The 18739-nt window shown below is 36.8% G+C and overlaps 1 protein-coding gene across 2 annotated transcripts in view; it reads left to right on the top strand.

Moving 5' to 3' along the window:
* The window catches only part of CREBRF (CREB3 regulatory factor), a 57716-nt gene extending 42791 nt beyond the window's left edge, over positions 1 to 14925 (top strand). For both annotated transcript variants that reach the window (XM_045501163.1, XM_045501155.1), the window contains exon 9: positions 9241 to 14925. In XM_045501163.1, coding sequence (XP_045357119.1) covers positions 9241 to 9356 — 116 coding nt within the window. In that variant the 3' untranslated portion in view covers positions 9357 to 14925. The remainder of the gene's footprint in view (positions 1 to 9240) is intronic.
* Positions 14926 to 18739: the final 3814 nt, after the last annotated feature.

Raw genomic sequence — 18739 nt, 5'->3', positions numbered from 1 at the left:
CTGATTGTGTATTGAATCAGGTCACTCGAAAGAATTAGAGCTTACTTTTTTTTTAAGTTTATTTATTTATTTTGAGAGAGAGGGAGAGAGAGAGAGCAAGCAGGGGAGGGGCAGAGAGAGAGAGAGGAAGAGAGAGAATCCCAAGCAGGCTCTTCACTGTCAGTGGGGACCCCAGCTTGGGGCTCGAACTCACGAACTGTGAGACCATGACCTGAGATGAAACCAAGAGCCGACCATTGAACCGATTGAGCCACCCAGGTGCCCCTAGAGCTTACTTTTTAATAATTATTTAGTTCCTTACCTGAATTCTAGAGTAACAAACACTGTAAATCATTCTATTTTCTTAAAACTGTAAATATCTCAGAATTTTTTTTACATTTCTGTTAAGACAGTTTTTCTTACTTTTAGTTACTATAAATTCATTCAAAGTTTTTTCAGTGCCTGCTATATGGCCCAGTGTGGGGGGATATAGGGTTGAATAACAGACTTGGTCACTAGTCTAAAAATGGAAGACCAAGAATAAACAGAAAATAATAACAAATTGTGGCAATCACTGTGAAGAAATCAAGATGTTTCCATGGAGTGAAGTGAGCAACAGTTTATTTCTATTTATTTATTTATTTATTTATTTATTTATTTATTTATTTTTAATTTTTTTTTTTAACGTTTATTTATTTTTGAGACAGAGAGAGACAGAGCATGAACGGGGGAGGGGCAGAGAGAGAGGGAGACACAGAATTGGAAGCAGGCTCCAGGCTCTGAGCTATCAGCCCAGAGTCCAATATTTATTTATTTAATATAATTTACTGTCAAATTGGCTAACATACAGTGTGTAAAGTGTGCTCTTGGTTTTTGGGATAGATTCTCATGGTTCATTGAACAGTTTATTTCTATTTATACAGAAATACTTCTCACAGCTACCAAAATGATTGCATTTTCTTTGATTAAAAAATAAATGCAGATTGAATGCTTCCATGCATGTGTCCACAATGCATGTTTCTGATGGTCTTTGAAATTATTAGTTTCTCTTTGTCAGCATTGTGTTCATACTCAAGGTAAAATATTCTAGTATGTTTGAAAGGTAGTTTGGAAATCATTGGTAAAATTAGCAATGCATATAGATATTAGCAAAATAGTTTCATAAAGTTTGGCAACATTTATGCTTGAAGGCCAAAGGAGAAAGTTTGTAAGTGAGATCAAGGGCCAGGAAAGAGGGCTTCCTCAGGTGTTCGGAAGGGATAAATAGCTAACATTTACTGGGTACTTACTATGACCTAGGACCTGTCTGCTAAGGTTGTTTCGTCATTTACTTTCACAGTTCTGTGAAGGAGGTATTATTACTCTAGTTTTACAAATAGGAATTAGAAAACACAGCAAGGTATTAAAGTATCTTATGAGTCCCACAATCAGTAAGTGGCCAAACTAGGAGTAGAAGTTCTTTGAGTTCCAGTGCTCACACTGCCTCCACATACCATCATTGAGCCCTGTCATCTGACTCTCATCTCTGTAGTCTGACCTGAATAGTTTATCATTGGCCCCCTAATCGCTTCATCCAGTAGGCCTACTTGAGAATTTCTTTTTCTTGACACTCATTGTAACGTTTGGTACTTCTGAGTATTTTTCTGGAAACATTTTCTTTATTTTAAGATCTGCATGCCTTGTTTCCTATCTTTTTACCAAAAAACAAACAAACCAAAAAAAAAAAAAAACAAAAAACCCAAACAAACACTAGTGGTGTCTCTGTGGCTCTGGCAAAACCAGTGGTCTGAAAATTAAAGTCTTGTTTCCAAAAAACAGACGTTTGTTTATTGTAGTGGTTAAAATCAGAGTATTTGAAATCAGTTCTATATTGAACTCCTGGCCCTACTACATACTACATGAGGACCCTACGAAAGTGACTTCACTTCCCTCAACCTAATTTTGTTCATCTATAAAATATGGACAATTGTGTGGATTAATTGAGAAGAGTGCATATAAAACACTTAGCACCCTGCTGAGCACATGAATTCTCAATATTCCGTAAGTGTTAGCTGTTGATGTTACCATATTACATCTTAACCATTTAGGTTTTTTTCTTTTTTCTTAGAAGTTTTATTTCCATCCTTATTCCTAAAATCCATCATTCATATTTTAGAAAATTGAAGATTTTTTTCATGACAAAGTCAAAATTAGTCAAATGCTTAAGTTGCATGTTCACAACATATTAACCTGATAATTATTTGTGATATAATTGGCTAACAAGATAGATCTAATTTTTCTATTTAGGTATTCCAAACAGTATAACATTTCAGTGATTACTGCTTATCAGTAATTAATAATTCTTTTTGCTAGGTTTTGGGAAATGACTTATAGTTACTAGGTAAGTTCACAGAATAGTAAAATGAATATGTAATTATTATATTTACAGAATTACCTTTTCAAAAGTAGAGTTGTACATATATATGTATCAAAATAGAGTAATGCAAAATGAAACAAAACTAAGAACTGTATATTTATAGAGAAAATAAACAGTAAAGGGGTTCTTGGGTGGCTCAGTTGGTTAAACGGCTGACTTCAGTTCAGGTCATGATCTCGTGGTTTGAGTTCGAGCCCTGCGTTGGGCTCTGTGCTGACAGCTCAGAGCCTGGGGCCTGCTTCTGATTCTGTGTCTCCCTCTCTCTCCACTCCTCCCCTGCTTGGTCTCTCTCTCTTTCTCTCTCTCAAAACTAATAAACATTAAAAAAAAATTTTTTTTAAAAACACAAAAAACCCAAGATCACCTCAATTACCCAAAATACAAGATGAGATTGAAAAACTACCATTCATTAAAAAAAAATAAAAAAATAAAACAGTATGAAAGATCAGAAGTTTATTTTGAACAAAACTATATTTATGTAGAAAACACTTAGGTGAAGAGTGGATTCTAACTATCAATATTTTCCTAAACAACCAGTTACTTTTTACCTCATGTAGATTAATTCAGTATGCAAATAGGAAGTCCTGGTGAATTTACTTGACTTTTTCTTCAAATGGATTGATGCTGTTTTAATATTTTATGTATTCTTTCAGTGCATTTCTGTCTTTAATGTTCTTTAAAATAATTTTCAGTTCTTTTATTAGGTAGAGGGAGGAACTTAATATTACAAGTAAAGATTCTTTTTACCTTTTTAGTTTTTAATTTAAAGGCCTTATATGTTGATAAATGTGTATATAAAGGTCAATTTCAAATTCCTTGACTCACATTTTCTTTCCTTTAAAAAAATTTTCTTTAATGTTTGTGTATTATTTTTGAGAGAGAGAGAGAGCACGAGCAGGGGAGGGGCAGAGAGAGAGAGGGAGACACAGAATCTGAAGCAGGCTCCAGGCTCTGAGCTGTCAGCATAGAGCCCCACATGAGGCTCAAATTCACAAACCCTGAGATCATGACCTGAGGCTGAGTCAGATGTTTAACCAACTGAGCCACCAGGTGCCCCTTTCCTTGAGTATTTAAAGATGATTCTCCGTTGTTGTGTTTTTTTGTTTTTGTTTTTTTTTTTTTTGCATAAAATGTTTCTGTTAAAAAGCTAATAATTGCCTAGTTTTTTTTTCTCCTTATAGGTCATTTGCTATTTTTGCCAAGTTGTCAACAGGATTTTTTCTCTTTTTTTCTTTTTTTCATGTTTATTTTATTTTTGAGAGAGGGAGACCACTAGTGGAGGAGGGGACAGAGGATCCAAAGTGGGCTCCACACTGACAGCAGTGAGCTCCACACGGGGTTCAAACTCCAGAACCCACGAGATCATGACCTGAGCCAAAGTCAGATGCTAAACCAGCTGAGCCATCCAGGCACCCTTTTCTTTTTCTTTAAATCCCAGTAATTTCACTAGACTTTGTCTTGGAGTTGGTCATTTTAGGTTGATATTGTCATGTGTGTACTGTGCTCTTTCAAATCTTACTATTTGACCTGTTTCCTTGCTTTGTTTTGTTTTTGTTGTTCAGGGAATTATTATTTGTGGGTTGGACCTTCTTTGCCTAGCTTCGGTATTTCCTATGTATATTTAGTTTTTTATCAGTTTTTTGCTTCTTAATTTCTTTTTTTATTTTAAAATTGTTTCTTGTTTGCACCTCCATGTCTCTTGAAAGCATTATTGTTGTGTTTATTTGCTGCTCTTGTATTTTTTTGTTTTTTCTTAATTTCAGAAATTAATTTTTCTTCCAGTTTTTTTCTGAGTTCTGTCACCTTATTTCTGAGTTTTTCTATTTCTGATTTATGTTGTCCCTTCATGTAACATTTTCTCTAATGTGTTTTAGTTCATTTTGAATATCCTTGCGTTCGTTCTGAAATAATAGTAGGTTCTGACCATTTGGGATAATAATAAAGGATATATATGGTCGTTTTGTGGTCATATCTGCTAGGATATTCATTGTTTGTAGGAATATTCTTCTCTTTTTTCTTATAATAACTTTATATGGGATTTTTGACCTTGATATTTTTCTATTCATTTGTATGTGACTTTGGTTTTTCTGAACTTTGAAAGTTTGGTTCACAATAGCTTTCCTGACTTCAGGCTTTACAGAGTCCTCTGTTTTTGTTAATATAAAACTATGTTTTGTATTCATTTATGAGATGGTGTATAGTCTAGCCACAAGAAGGGGACACAGGAGAGGAGCAGGAAGAAAGCTTATCCTAGAGAAACAAAGTCACCACATGCCACAAGGGGGCCACATGAAGGAAGCACTAAGGGAGAAGACTCAACAAAGCAGGTAGGGAAGAGACAGAGAAGAGAGAGAGACATGGAGTGGGAGAAAAACAAAGGAACCTGGGGACAAGTGCCTTTATTGGATGCTGAGGTGATATGCAAAAGCAAAGGGTGGGAGGCAATTTTTTTGGTACATTTGTATGTCACTAGCCCACAGTCAAGTGAGGGCAAGAAGAACTTGTGGCAGGGCAGGTGCACAGGGCAGCTTGCTTTCTGAAATTTCTTGTTCTCTGCTCCTCTCCCATTTTATCTGCACCGTCTCTTTCTTTCATATCTATTGTTCCTGTCTTACTCAATTTTGATTCTTACCAATCCTGGCTCTTCTCATGCAAGGGAGTCCTGGTTGGTCAGTTTTTAGTTCACAGAGGCTAGACTGCTCCAGCCCCTCAACACCTTACTGCGGGCTCCTTGCACTCACCTTGTACTCACTATTCATTTGGACAAAAATCCCTCACGGCTTCAGCTGTGTTCTCATGTTGTTTTCCTGTGGCTTCCAGTGCATAACCTGTTGGCTATTTTATGCTTTTGTTCTCAGGTCCAATTACTCCCTTTTGACTCATCCTACACAAATATTGGTAATGTTAATACCATGGAGGTCTTGTCACTTTTGATAGTTTGTTTGAACCCTTTCGGATTTTGGGGTTTGTGGAGATAACTGGTCACTTGTTAATGTTTTCCATGGGTTTATGGTTTTTCTGCTTAATCTCTTTATATGGGGAACTGAGGAGATTAAAAATCTATACAGCTTTGTAACAGTCTTTTCAGAATTCCCCTCTGGAGCAGTTTAAATAAGTTGGAGTTTCTTTTTCTTAAAGATTTGGTAGAATACTCTTTGAAACTGTCTCATCCTGTGTGTTTTTTTGTGATTAACTCTGAAAACTTTCTGTGTTCTCTCTGATAATTCGTATGTCAGATTATAAGCTCTTATGGAGTCAGTTTTGATAATTTATATATTCCTAGAAAATTACCCACTTCCTCCATGCCCTCAAATTTATTAAAATTATCTTCCTACTCCTCTGTATCCGTGGCTAGTGCTTCATTTTCATTTGTTTATGTCTACGGTGTTCACCTTCACTTCTTGAATTGGTTAATTACAGGTGGTTCTCCTTCCGCCCCCCCCCCCCCCAAACAACCAGCTCTTGAATTTGTCAGTTCTTCTGATTAGATGTTGGTTGCTTAATTCACTTCTTTTTATTCTTTCTTGTTCATTATATAATTAAAAACCTTTGAAATTTCTTCTGAGTGCTGCGTTAGCTATATCCCAAATTCTGATGTCATATTTCATTGTTTTCTGAATACTTTGAAATTTTATGCTTGATTTACTCTGTGACCCAAGAATTGCTTGAGAGAGATTTAAAATTTTCCAGAAGGTAGATATTATTATTTTCTAGTTTTGTTATTAACTATTCTTTTTTTGTGTGTGATTTAAGATTTTTTTAAGCTATCTAACATATGATTACATTTATTTATATTTGTTACATTTATTACAACCTATTTAAATGTTCTGTGGGCACTTGAAAAGCAGATACATTTATTATGTTAAGACTCCCATTATATTGGGGCACCTGGTGGCTTGGTTAAACATCTGACTTTGGCTCATGTCATGACCTCACAGCTTGTGAATTTGAGCCCCACCTCTGCTGTCAGCACTGAGCCAGCTTTGAATCCCCTACCCCTGCCCTGCTCATGCTCTCTCTCTCAAAAAATAAACTTAGTAAAAAAAAGACTCCGTTATATGTTGGTTAGGTCATCTTAATTAGGTCTCTTTTTCCTTTTCATTTTTGTAGGGGTGTCCATTTACTCTATGTAAAACTGAGAATGAGCACCCACCACTAATGTATTTCATTTTTTCTCCTATTTTCCGAGGTTTTGCTTTTGAATACTGGAGTGCTTGAATGGGAATCCTTACCAGTAGATCTTTATTATGAATTGTAATCTTTACATCATGAAGCATGCTTCTTTTGTCTTATTAATAGCTTTTTCTCTGAATTCAGTCTTGTCTGATATTATAATCATAAATACAGCTTTCTTACTATTTATATTTGCTTAGTATACCTTTGCCTGCTCTTTTATTTTCAGTCTTTCTGAATCACTTCATACTAGGCACATCTCTTTTAAAAACATTTAAATTCAAATTTAATTTTGATAAGCATATTATAAAATTCACTTTTAGATTTTTTATATATACCATATATAGTCCTTTATTTGTCAGACTGGGAGTTTTTCTTTAATAGGTGAGTTGAACTCATTTTTTATTTATTGATACATGTTTGATTTGTTTTGTCATCAAAAAATCTGTTAGCCTTTGTTCATATGGCCTTTGCCTTTTTATATCATTCACTATATGATCCATTATTATAGTTTCAGTATGTGTTCTTTGATAGTTTGTAAGCTCTGCATTGTTATCTTGTGAGTTGACTTTTTTAGTTATAACATATATATTTTTTCCCTTAACTTTTCATTTAAGATTTCATTCCTGTAAGAAAAGTAGAAATAGTACACTGAACATCTGCTTATCATTCAACTAGATTCACCAGTTGTTAATATTTTGCTGCAGTTGCTTTATTTGGATATCTACTTATTTTTATTCCTAAGTATCTGAAGGTAACTTCTAAACATACCCTTCATCCCTAACTACTTCAGCATGTATTTCTTGAGAACAAGGACATTCTGAGAATAAGGCACAATACCATTTTCACATCCAAGTACTTCAACATTGATACAATATCTATATGGAGTCCATATTTAAACTTCCCCATTTGTCTCAATAATGTCTCTTAGAGCCTTTTTGGTTTTGATCCATTAAGTATCATGCATTGCATTTATTTATATCATTTTTCTCCTTTAATCTAGATCAGTCTCCCAGTGTTGTGTTTATTTTTTCCTATGAAAAATCTAGGTAGCTGTTCTTGTAAAATGTCCCAACATCTGGAGTTGTCTGTTTCCTCATGATTACATGCAGTTAAATTTTCTTGGCAAGAATCTTCATAGGTGATTATCCTTCTCATTCCATCAATCAAGAGGCACATATATCAGTTTGTCCCATTATTGGTCATGTTAGATTTAGTCACATGATTGAGGTAGTGTCAATTGTCTGGTTTTTTTACAGTATCTTTTGACTTCTTCCTGGGAGCAGTGACTAGATATTTTTCTATTTCCATCTTGTTTTAATCATTTATTTTCTCATTACTTTTAAAACGTGCTTATTTGACTTATTTTTTTTTTTTTTTTTAGTTTTTTTTAATGTTTATTTATTTTTGACAGAGAGAGAGAGACAGAGCATGAGCAGGGGAGGGGCAGAGAGAGAGGGAGACAAAGAATCCAAAGCAGGTTCCAGGCTCTGAGCTGTCAGCACAGAGCCCAATGCGGGGCTCGAACTCACAGACCACGCGATCATGACCTGAGCCGAAGTCGGACGCTCAACCACCTGAGCCACTCAGGCGCCCCTGTTATTTGACTTATTGATTTGAAGTATCTTTTGACTTCAGCTGTAGGAGATGAGGAAGATGAAAAACTCAACATACACTATCTTCTACCTTTTTTTCCCCTCTTCTCTTCCAACGTTTGTTTATTCATTCACTTTCTTTAAAATGAAGAAAAGTGGGGGGGGGGGGGCACCTGGGTGGCTCAGTCGGTTAAGCGGCCGAATTTGGCTCAGGTCATGATTTCGCGGTCCATGAGTTCAAACCTCGCGTCGGGCTCTGTGCTGACAGCTCAGAGCCTGGAACCTGTTTCAGATTCTGTGTCTCCCTCTCTCTGACCCTCCCCCGTTCATGCACTGTCTCTCTCTGTCTCAAAAATAAAGGTTAAAAAAAATTTTTTTTAATAAAAAAAATGAAAAGGGAATATAAACTGAATCCAGTAGTTCTAAAAATTACTGAAAACATCCCTCAGATCAGAGTTTTCAGTTACATGGGTGAAACCCATCCATGGGATGCACAGAGGCTGGAGAAGTTGGAAGAGACTGGCTGAAAAAACAGAGCAAACATGCTGGGCTGGGGAACAACGCTTGTTGGTGGGTGTGGGTTTGGGCTTGGACTATTTTTTGGAACCTATTACCTGTCATCTCCCCCACTTAAAAATGGTGATTAACCATTCTTCATTATTGGTTTGACCTTTCTAATCTCAAAATTATAGTCTCTGGAGCACCTGGGTAGCTCAGTCAGTTAAGCATCTGACTCTTGGTTTCAGCTCAGGTCATGATCTCATGGTCTTGGGATCAAGCCCCGTGTTGGGGTCTGTGCTGAGCATGGAGCCTACTTGGGATTCTCTCTCCCCCCCCCCCCCCCGCCCCCCCCCTGCCCTCTCCCCCCATCTCTCTCAAAATAAATACACATTTTAAAACTGTAGGCTCTAATCTGATAAGGAGATTGAATTTCTATAGTAGCAAGCAGCTGAGTACTCATCTAGGACTGGTATCAAGCTGGGGGCCACTCCTGACCCTCAGATCTGCCTACTTCTCACCTTCCATCTATGCCATTGCCATTTCTGTGCCTAAGTGTGCCTTATTTCTTTTTCCTAGGTCTCCCAGTGGCTGGGCAAACCTCAGAATTTGTTAACCAAGTGTTAGAGAAGACGGCAGAAGGCAATCCCACTGGAGGCCTTGTAGGACTAAGGATACCAACATCAAAAGTGTAATCAGCCTCATTGGACCACTGGTCAGAAATGTCTGTGTTTGTCACATTATTCATTGTAAATTTTCATTCTGTTTTGCATGTCAGTTTAGCATTATGTAAACATTGATTAGGTTACATTGTTTTAAGAACTAAGTAGCATAAGTGAAGCATGATCCAAAATACTTGATTATTGCATTTTCAGAGCATAAACCATGGTTAAAACTGCTACTGGCATCAGAATTGGAACGTGTACATTTAAGTAAACGTTTGGGTACAGATTGCGAAAATCTGTTAAAGTCAAACAAGTTTCGGAGGAGTGAAGATATTAGTAAATGCCAAATACTGCGGCAGGTTTATGCTCTGAACCACACAAAAAAATTGAGGAAGCATTTTTTTAAACAGTCCGTTTAGATTGTTTTTAGAATTATTCCTTCTGTTCTGATTTTTCCACAACCATTAATCTCACTTGTACATGGCACAACCCAGCACTCATGCCCATGTGCCATATTAGAAGTTCATTTTCCGAGCTCAATATGGTATATATAAATATATATATAGATCTATATATAATGTCTGTGCAAGTAAGAAAAAAAAGCATATTCTTTGTGCCTTGTATTTTGGGGAAACTATAAAACTGGTAATATTTTGTATGATGAAAACCCTACTGAGGAGAAACAAGATATATAGATGGAGAAATTATGGGGTTTAAATGTTTTTTTGTTCCAACTCTTTTTCAAATTTTTTGAATGTATATAGGACTATGTTGAAATGTAGATATATGCCACAGAGTCTGTGTATTGTATAAAAAACAAAACAAAAAAACAAACAAAAAAAAGATGGCTCTAGAAAACTCCTATTTCGGTACTTGACCGGAAGAAGACAAATACTTGCACATTATTGCGATTGTTTTATTTTTTGTACCAAAGACAAATGCAACTGATATGGCAAACTGCCAGTCTAAGTAAAGTTTTGCACAGCTTACATGATACTGTATGAATGTATGAAAAACAAAGGAAAAAAAACCCAGAAAAATGAAAAGGTCAGGGTTAGGGATCTTACTGAACTGTGAATCTTATTTCTGTTTGGGTCCAATTATCTACAGAAGGAGCATCCACACATACAGATATTATTTTGCCGTTCCTCTCATTCGCTTCCATAGTAGATAAGTTGGTGGCCATTTAGATGTCCGTAAGTCTTTTTATTTCTGCACTTATTGTAGGAAATTTTAATATATTTCATTTTAGTAAGCTATTGGTAAAATAGTTTTTGACCTTGAAAATTAAAGTTTATTTAGCTTATTGTAGTATACTTCCACCAAACAACCAAAATACAGATTATTTTTATTGTATTATATATATATATGTAAAGAAAGAAAAAAAAGCTAAAAATATCTAATTCTTTAGTTGCCACTTTTCCAATCAATGTATTATTGTGCATGTAATATTTTCAAAGATCAACACAAGCTTAAAACAAAAACAATTTATAGATTTTTATATTTTTGTACAGGTATTTTCAAACTAGCTTCTTCAAACTTACATGTGACTTCTTCTATGTTTCTAGAACTGAGGAATAATTAACACATTTAGTTTTTAGGTGCTCTTTTTTGCTCACATAAAACAGCTTCATTAGTCAGTGTTTTAACTATGTTAAAGCTTTACCTCTTGATGAGAAATTTCTTGTGTCAAGGCAGCATTATAAACCTTCCCCACAGATCTTTCCATTCTGTCTCTCTTACTGTTGATTCTCAAATCTTGTGTTTTGAACTCTGAAAACTGGTGGCTTAAAAACTATACTTAAAAAAACAAAAAAAAAATCCTATCTAGCCCAGAAAAAATACCAAAAATTTCAGACCTAGCTGCTGGGAAAGTATCTATTTCTCCAACCATTTCTCCGTTACTCCCTGGAGAATTTATTCCTTAATTATATTTTGTTTTTACAGTGTGTTTCCTTTTCTTCTACTTTATTCCCCCAACCCTCACCGCTATTTGTAAGCTGTAGCATATGAAGCTATAGCTTATAAAGGCTTGATTCTAAAACACACAGTAACAACTGAACTATGTCCTTATATGCTTCTTTGACATCATGAAAAGGAAACTCAGAAAAGGATTAACACCTTAGCTGAACTGTGATACACAAGATTTTCCTGTGTGCTTGGTGGAAATGTACCTGGTCAGTGCATTCATGCTCAACAGGCGATAAGCTTAGATCTAATGGTTTAATAGAACGTAAGCTCATTGTTTAAAGTTTTTCCTCTTCAGGTGGGAGAAGGCAGAGCACAGGCTTATAACTTGGAAGTATCTGAAGTTTTGACAGAGTGTGTTTAGTAGATTGAAACATGTTCCAAAATACGGCAGTTTTGCAATCAGGTGAAAATCACTTCATGATAGAGATTCAGCTGATGAGGTTTATAAAATTGCCCCTTTCTAGCTGCTCTGTTAGGAATTCTGGTTTTTGATACTTTTTTCCTGTCTGCAAACCAGAATTTGATTTTTTGGTCTTGCATTTCAGAAAAAAAAAAAAAAAGACTTTGAATCTGTTTAGTAGATTCCATATCCTTGCATTTCAGTGTTTTATATGTACTACTTAAGTTAAATAGTTTAAAAGCTTTTAAATAGTTGAGCTTTTTAATGTTGACACTTTATTTTGTACCTATTTATATATGTATGTATATCTTAGAAAAGCACTTTGTTAAAAAAAAAAATTGCATTTTATATGATTCCTGCCATTTGCTGCTAAATCTGGGCTGGTCAGAATGCTGCAGCGATACTTGATCTAAATAAAAAAAACCTGGCAGTAAAATGTAGAGTGAAAGTTAAATCCTCTTGCTGTTTTAACTTTATCATAAAGATGACATAGGCAAGCTGTGCAGCTTTACATTTTAACCAGGGGACTCTGTGGCATTTAAAACCGTCTAGAAATGGTTGTACTTTAATGCCAGTAATAATCTGCTTCCTCTATTGTCATTCAAATATATACGTTTAGTGTATCACACAACAGATCTTATAAGGGTAACGTAAAAACCCCAACAATTGTACATGTTCTGTTTTTGAAAATTGTGGCATGTATTTTTGGGCGAAGATCATTAGAGAAGAGCTCTCTAAAGGTTTTCTGTGTTCATACATGGTATACAGATAGCTCATAATGAAGTCCAGAATCTTACTTTAAGTGAAGGCATTGTGAATTCACCTCAAGTAAACCCATTGTTCCAAAAGCAATTATAAACTTTGACTCGAGTACTACTATGATTTAAGAAAAAAAATACAAAAAATGTTCTTCCTCGTTTCAGATACACTGGATTCTTTATAGAGTTTGTCTCCATATGAAAGCATGCTGTCCAGTTGTTCTTGTTAAGATCTTGTCTGAGTTTTGAATTGGGTGCCACACTTTTTCAGTCAATATGATTGCTTGTCCTACTGTACCATGTATGATTCTTGTCCTTTCCTGTATCCTTCATGACAGATTATGATGTGGCTTTATATTGTGCCTTACTTGTACATTGAAACTGAACATCTTCATTCCCTTCCACTTCCTAAATCTTTCACTTTGACCTTTTTGGTAAGAGAATCAGAGCAATTATAAACACATCGTGAAGGATTTCAGATGGGTATGGTTTCAAATTCCCTCTCTTCACAGTTATTTTATATTTGTATGGAAGACCAGTTTTGAATGGTCTTTAAATATGAGAGGGAAAGACTTAGCAGTAATTTCACTACATCCCTTTTTTCTGACTTTCATGAATTTGTCCTACATCTTCTTTCTGATGCTTGACTTTATTTGCTCCGTAGCAATAGTCTGCATTTAAAGAAAGGTGTGTTCAGTTCATCAGCTTGAAATTGACTATTTCATCTTTCCAGAATTTTTTAGGAGAAGAATACCCGTTTTGTTTGTTTTATAAAACAGATGACAAGTCTCTTTAAAAGAAACAGAAGTACAGTACTTTTGAAATACAATGCTGTTAGTTTGGATTTCTTTTTTTATATATACTATTCATACAATTATCTGATGTTTGCCTTCATTAATAAAGCTGTTAGTTTATTCACCAAAATGTCAAGAATGGATGTGCTTTTCTTTATTCCATACATTTAAAAATATTTTAGCTGCTAAGATTTAGTTAACTTTCTAAGAAACAAATTCAAGTTGCCTTCAGCAGGAATTAACAAAAGCTTATGTTCCCTTTCTTTATATAGTCTTCCTAAAATTCTGTTCAAGTATTTTCTAGTTAATTATGTAAGAGAATGTTAGCATCTCTCCAAATCTTGAAACTTGAATTTTGAGAATGCATTGAATTATGCTTTCAGTGTTAAAGTAAAAGGTTTCAATTATCCTTCTAGTGAAGTCGATTGTGGAATACCATTTCCCATGGAACTGAGGCCATTTCCACAACTTTGCACAGAATTGCAGTCTTGTTCTTCCCTTGGATCATGACAAATAAGTCTCACACAGTGCCGTAATACTTGTGGATTCTTTTGTAATCTTTGTAATCTTAATAAGGGCATTATGAGAAGATGACTCCATGTTTTTTTAATATTTCAAACACATTGGGATGGAACAATGAATGTCCGCTGTAGGAACAGTTGTTTCGTTTTAAGGAATAAGCATGTTGGGAAAAGATGATGAAAATGTACTACTGACAGTTTTACACTTCCATAGGCGAGTGGGATTATGTGTTGAAGCATAATCCTCATGCTTAGTAAACTGACTGAAATTGTAGAAATTACACCTAGGAACTGAATGATGCCAAATTGCCATTTTTCTTTAGAAAAGAGAGGTTTGGGTGTAGTAGTGAGGGACTAGAACCTTAAAACTGCTTCCAAACAGTTATCTTGGAATCGAAGACTTGGTGACTAGCGAAGAACACGAGGGTCCGGTATCTCAGTGTGCCAAGTTCAGGTGAACTAGGTTTGCCTCTTTCATAACCATGTAAACACAATGGTGTGTAGGTAATTAAATTCTGGGTGTATGGGAGCAGGACGGACTACTGTGTCTTGCCCTTCGCCCTTTGTTTTTTTCGGAACCAAATAACAGAAATGTGTATGTGCGTACTGTATCTGCCTTCTCCACCGCATCTTTATGACACTGTATTCCGCTGCCTGCTTTTTTTTTTTTTTTTAACCTTCTTTCCCTAGGATTTGTCCTCCAACTTAGCATTTGTGATTAACAGTTGATACTAGGGCTGACCGCACATGAGAAGTCACAAGAGAAGAGCGGAAGGGCAAGAATTCAGAGCATTCGTTCATACAATGTGGCAACCTCTTTTGCGTAGTGGCGTAGGATCCTGTTTGTAATGCTATCATAAATATTCTGTAGTTTTGTTTCCCCATTCCCCCAACTGGAGCTATGAAACTTATTGGATTCAGTCTTGTCTTTTGTCTAGAAAGAATTTTATCTTGTTGACGCATGAGCTGTTTAAAAATTATTCTATTAAATGTTGGTTAATAGTTGTGCAGTTTTTCTTTTCAGAAGAAGAGGCAATTCAAATGTTGCCTTTGTTTTCTGTCACCTTCCAACCCCCCAGCACTTCTAGTCAGATACAGATTCATCAGTGTATGCAACATCCTTTGTAATTTAAAATAAAAAAAAGATGAAAAGGTTTTGAATTGTTTGCCTCATGTTTTCGCCCTTCCCTTCTCTGTTGCTTTTCTGTCGTTTACCAAGGTGGCTAACCATCTCCTCATCTGCAAAGAAATTGCAAACTAAAGACAGAAGTGAACTGTGGATTGTGCTGCCCCTCTCTTGGTGTAGGGCATAAAGAGCTAACGTTTTGGACACTTCGGGCTTTTTCAGTACTCTAGTGAAAGTTAGTGATTATGGAAAATTATTTGTTGATGAAAACATTTGCATTCTTCATAGTTTGGAACATAGTTTAGTTTACATGTATTTTTCATCTTTGATTCTTCAGCCAAGCAAGGGAAATAAAATGTTTCAAGTCTCTCCTGACTTAAACATTTGTATGTGCTTGTATGTTTAATCAAAGTACGTCTCTGAGATAGGTTGGGTATATACACAGAGCCTTAAGTGAGGGGACCTGAGTGAACACCACCGTGGCACTGTGTTCCTTCAGCCAACAAACATTTGTTTAGCCCATGCTCCGCCAAGACTTGTGCTAGGTACGGACTGTAAAGAGATTAGAGAGACATCCAGGAACTCCTGAGGTTGCTGAGGGAAGGCAGCATGTGAACAGGATCGTGGAACAAGACAAGAGCTGTTACAAATGGAAAGGGTTCTGGGTACGTTATTGCCGAGATACTTGCAAGGATGCGGGTACCACATCCAGTAGGGTATGTTAGGGAAGAATTGACAGGCTTGTGTTCATGATGTCCCAGGACTCTTGCAAAAAGCTCTTTTTGCTTCATTCAAGGGATATTGGGGCCATCAGAGAGCAAAGTGGACATGGCCTCTCAGGGACTGGTTCTGCTTCAGGACTTGACCTCTATCCCAGGAGCCTCTGTCATGGTCTGGGAACTTTTAAGGAGTTGGGTGAGCCAAGTCAGTATAGTCCTTAGGAAACCAAACCTTTTGTGGGTAGCACCTAGTTAAATGGGTTGTTCAGTTGTCCCTCCTCACCCAGTGATTTCAGAACCAGGAGAGCTCTTTAGCAAGAAAGACATAAGTTGGGAAATGCTTTAATATTCCTGCTGAAAGGTTTATAATAGGAAGAGGGTGTTAGAAGGGCTAGGAGCACCTCAGTGACTCTGTTGGTTGAGTGCCCAACTTCGGCTCTGGTCACGATCTCACGGGTTGTGAGTTTGAGCCCCGCATCCAGCTCTCTGCTGTCAGCCTGTCAGCACAGAGCCCGCTTTGGATCCTCTGTCTCCCTCTCTCTGCCTTGTCCCCGCTTACGCTCTCCCCAGAATAAATACTAAAAAAAAAAAAAAAAGAAAAAAAGTCTAGAAGGCTGGGGGTAGCATTCATTAAACCCCTGCTAGGTGCTTTCCTGTCAGGTAACTCTGCTCTCCGTGGCGCAGTGAGGTGGGTGGTTGTGTCCATCTTACAAAGGAGAATAAACTCCGTTGAGGAGACTCCCCTCACACCCAGCGTGTGTGATGGCCCCAATTCAAACTCCTGTCTGCTGTCTGCACTGAGAGACGATTCGTACTCCTGAAGGGCCAGGCCAGGTTACAGGCAATATATAATGGTATCTGTGTAGGAGGGAGATAATAGGCTTAGTATCTGAAACCAGAAAGAACTAAAGCTAAAACCAAGCAGACGTAGTAACCAAAAGTTAGTCTCAGGACGTGTGGGTAGAGGTGATAGAAGCAAAATAGTGTTGGCCAAAGCAGCCTGTGATCGAGAGTGTGGGTCATCACACTGTACGTCTTTCACTCAAAGATGGCCTCTAGATTAAGGGCTTAGAGTTGGGTCTCTTCGTTAGAAGGGAGCATGTTGGAGGTGGAGAAAAGGAGATCTGTGTTTTCTTCTCTAATTGCTATGTAGAGAATTGCATGGAGACTGTCAGTTGCATAGAGGCCCAAGGTCATGCGTCCTAAATAGGGAGCTTCTATTTGAGGATCCAAAACTTTTGAGTGATCTGAAAAATGTCAGTTTCTTTAAAAGATTCTAAATTTAAAACATCACCGGGAATGAACTTAAAATGTACAGGGTCTGGATAAAGAAAACTTTAAAATAATATGAAGGACATAGAAGAAGACATGAACAAATGGAAAGAAAGACCCAAGTTCTTGAACTGGAGCAGCCAACAACATGAAGCTGTCAGTCCTCAAAATTAACAAATGTAATGCTATCTCAATAAGACATACCAATGGGGTTTTTAAAAAAAAAACGACTAAGTTCATATGGGGAAAAAAATAATAGCTGGAAGATGATGCTAGGGGGAGAAAAAGATTGGGTGTTTACTCCAAACATTAAAACACATAAAACTATAAATAAAACTAAAAAATGTTGGTGCATAAATGAATAGGCCAATAGAACAAAAGGAAAAGTTTAGAAACAGATTTAAACATAATAATTTATTATGGTAAATGTGCCATCCAGAACCAGGGAGAAAAAAAGACAGATACTTCAGAAAATAGCGTTGGAACAACTGGGAAACTCTCTGGAGAAAGAAAAGTTGGCTCTGTATCTCACACCATATTTCAAACTGTATACATAACAGGAAATGTGGGCAATTCCTTTAAAATCTGTGGGAGGGGGTAGGGAGAACGTTCTAACTTGGATCCCAAATTCAGGAGTCATAAATGAAGATCAACAAATTCTATGTGAAACAAAAATAAAAAATTGAAACCTTTTTAAAGTCAAAAACATCATAAGCCAAGTCAAAATGCTATAGACTATGAAAAAACTCATCTCTAAGGGCTAATCCTCCTAATATATTAAGAGCTCCTGGAAACTAGTATGAAAAACCAACCACCCAATAGAGAAATGAGTAAAGTAACTACAAATAGCACTCAATCTCATTCATAATAAGAGAAATGCACATTAAAAGATGGCAGTTTCACTGAATCAAACTGGGGAAAATCCTAGTGTTTAACACACCATGTTGGTGAGGCCATGGGAACGCAGGCATTTGTACCACCTTGCTGTGGATAACTGATGTAACCTCTATGAAAAGCAATCTGGTAGTTTGTATCTAAATTTTAAAATGCACATATCCTTTCATCTAGCACTTCCATTTGCTCTGGGCAAATCATCCTGTGCCTGTTTCTTCATGTGTAAAATGCAGACAATTCTACCTCGTAGGGTTGTTGTAAGAATTGTTAGATGAAACACATTAAGAACTTTGTACAAAGTGCCTGGCACATAGGAAGTACTCCAAAAATGTCAGCAATGTAATAGCAGCTAATGCACGTTGAGTTTTTAAACATATGCTGCATTTACTACACGGTGCTTGGTGCTTTTCATGTATTACCTCATTTAATGCTTCAGCCATCCCTGTGATTATCACCAGTTAGCCTCAGGATTCTGAGGCACAGAGATGTGAAGTGGGTTGTTCAGCAGGATTCAAGCAGGGTTGACTCCCAAGCTTCCCTTAAGGGAAGGTGCGTGGAGCACTGGAGTAACACAGATGGGCAAGCCATGTGTTGGGTTTTGAGGGAAGATGTGGCTCTCAGTTAAGGCTCTGCCACTCTCAAGTTGGGTAGCCTTGGGGCAGGATGTTCAGTTTTGTTTCACTTTGACCTACTCTTAGTCCATCTGCCAATCTGTAAAACTGGGGTATAACTATTTCAAGTGTGGTTGAGAGGATTAAACTAGGCATTCAGGTCTTCCTAATTCATGCTTGCTGATGTGAACAAAAGTACGCAGGGTAGGAGCAAAAGGGGAAACGCATTCTGAGAAGAGGGAACAGCACATTCCAAAGCTACAGATCTAAAAAGAGCCTGAGGAATCCAGGAGTGGGATGAGATGCAGTGGCTGATGGCCTTGAAGACCAGCTAAGAAACTTGGACA

Source organism: Leopardus geoffroyi, chromosome A1 (assembly GCF_018350155.1).
Source record: "Leopardus geoffroyi isolate Oge1 chromosome A1, O.geoffroyi_Oge1_pat1.0, whole genome shotgun sequence".
Classification (NCBI taxonomy): Eukaryota; Metazoa; Chordata; class Mammalia; order Carnivora; family Felidae; genus Leopardus; species Leopardus geoffroyi.
This window is presented reverse-complemented; position numbering and strand designations above follow the sequence as displayed.